Genomic DNA, 1,320 nt, shown 5'->3' with positions numbered 1-1,320 from the left:
CCAACGTCTCTTGCCCGTTACGTACGCACATTAACTGTCCTCACCCGTCACGTACAATACAGCGGGCACCTCGCGCCTCCAGCTGATCGAACGCATGAAGATTCCGGGAGCGCACGAGCTCGTCCGCGCCTAGCAATTATCGCTCCCTTACTTCCCTACAAAATTATGCAGAGAAACTAGTTATTATGAAGGCTTATTGCTTGCGGGCTGCTGCATCTGCACAAGGTAGGCTCATATGGATGACTACCGCCGTTCGCCAACAAAAATCTCCTGCTAAAAAAGAATCTTGAACGCGAGAGGAGCAACGAGAACAGTAATATTGACGAGAAAGCCTCTGGTGCGCTGGCCTCTGCTATATGAACCTCTGTATCTCGAACTCGTATTTGGCCCAATCAGTCAAGTTAACCCAGCGATCTACTACTACTAATCAAATTTGTAGCAAACTCCTCACAAAGCATATAGACACTGCAAACGCCTTAGATTACAAGACAAACACAAAACAACACCCATTTTATTGAAATCTTCTTCATCAATCATGCACAAACGCAGCAGGTTACAACATACACACAGGAAGGGATTAGATTAGGATGAGAATAGGATTAGATGGGGATGGCCCTGGAGACGCGCGGGTAGACGACCCTGGAGGGGTGGCCCATGATGCGGCGGCCCTTGCGGTGGCGGAACAGGTACACCACCGCGCCCACCGGCCACTCTATGACGCCGGTGACAAGGAAGGCCACGAACCCCAGCGTCGGCCCGATGAACTTGCACCGGCACGGGTTCTCCCTGGTCCCGCACTGCACGCACGCCGGGAACGCCATGGCTAACCTAGCAAGCTCCTTGCCGAATCCGAGCTCTCTGTTTCAAGTTATGGTGGACGAATGCTCTGGCTGTTGGTGATGGAGGAGGCCTCGCGCCGGCAGGCCAGTATATAGAGGCTTTGCGCCGGGGACGCGTGGAGCTGTACGCGTAGCGGTGGTTATCGAAGTGGTTGACGGCACACTTGCACGGGGGAAGCGCAGAACCAGCACATATCCCCAGCTCGGACGTGTCTCTGTTTGGCCTTGGAGTTTTCTAGTGCTTTGCCTCACGTATGGGATCGGGTCAGTGTGCAAACAAGGCCAAGAGTTCAGTTTTCTTTAGCCCACGGTGTGGTGCTTCTATTCGGGTTGGAGTGAGAAATGCTTTGCAAATCCATAGGGAAGCTCTTGCTGAAAAGTATCTTGGTCTCCCAACGGCTGCAGGTAGACTAACTGAACAAAACTTTGAACATATTTGTGAGCAGTCAAGATCAAGGGTACAAGGTTACTATGAGAAATT

General features: G+C 51.9%; 1 protein-coding gene across 1 annotated transcript; it reads right to left on the bottom strand.

Annotated features, from left to right (window-relative positions):
- Nucleotides 1–491: 491 nt before the first annotated feature.
- Nucleotides 492–985, bottom strand: LOC123124222 (uncharacterized). Its single transcript, XM_044544883.1, has one exon. The coding sequence runs from the start codon at nucleotides 819–821 to the stop codon at nucleotides 600–602; it is 222 nt and encodes a 73-aa protein (XP_044400818.1). The 5' UTR covers nucleotides 822–985; the 3' UTR covers nucleotides 492–599.
- Between the last annotated feature and the right edge of the window lie 335 nt (nucleotides 986–1,320).

The sequence above is a fragment of the Triticum aestivum genome, chromosome 5D (assembly GCF_018294505.1).
Source record: "Triticum aestivum cultivar Chinese Spring chromosome 5D, IWGSC CS RefSeq v2.1, whole genome shotgun sequence".
Taxonomy (NCBI): Eukaryota; Viridiplantae; Streptophyta; class Magnoliopsida; order Poales; family Poaceae; genus Triticum; species Triticum aestivum.
This window is presented reverse-complemented; position numbering and strand designations above follow the sequence as displayed.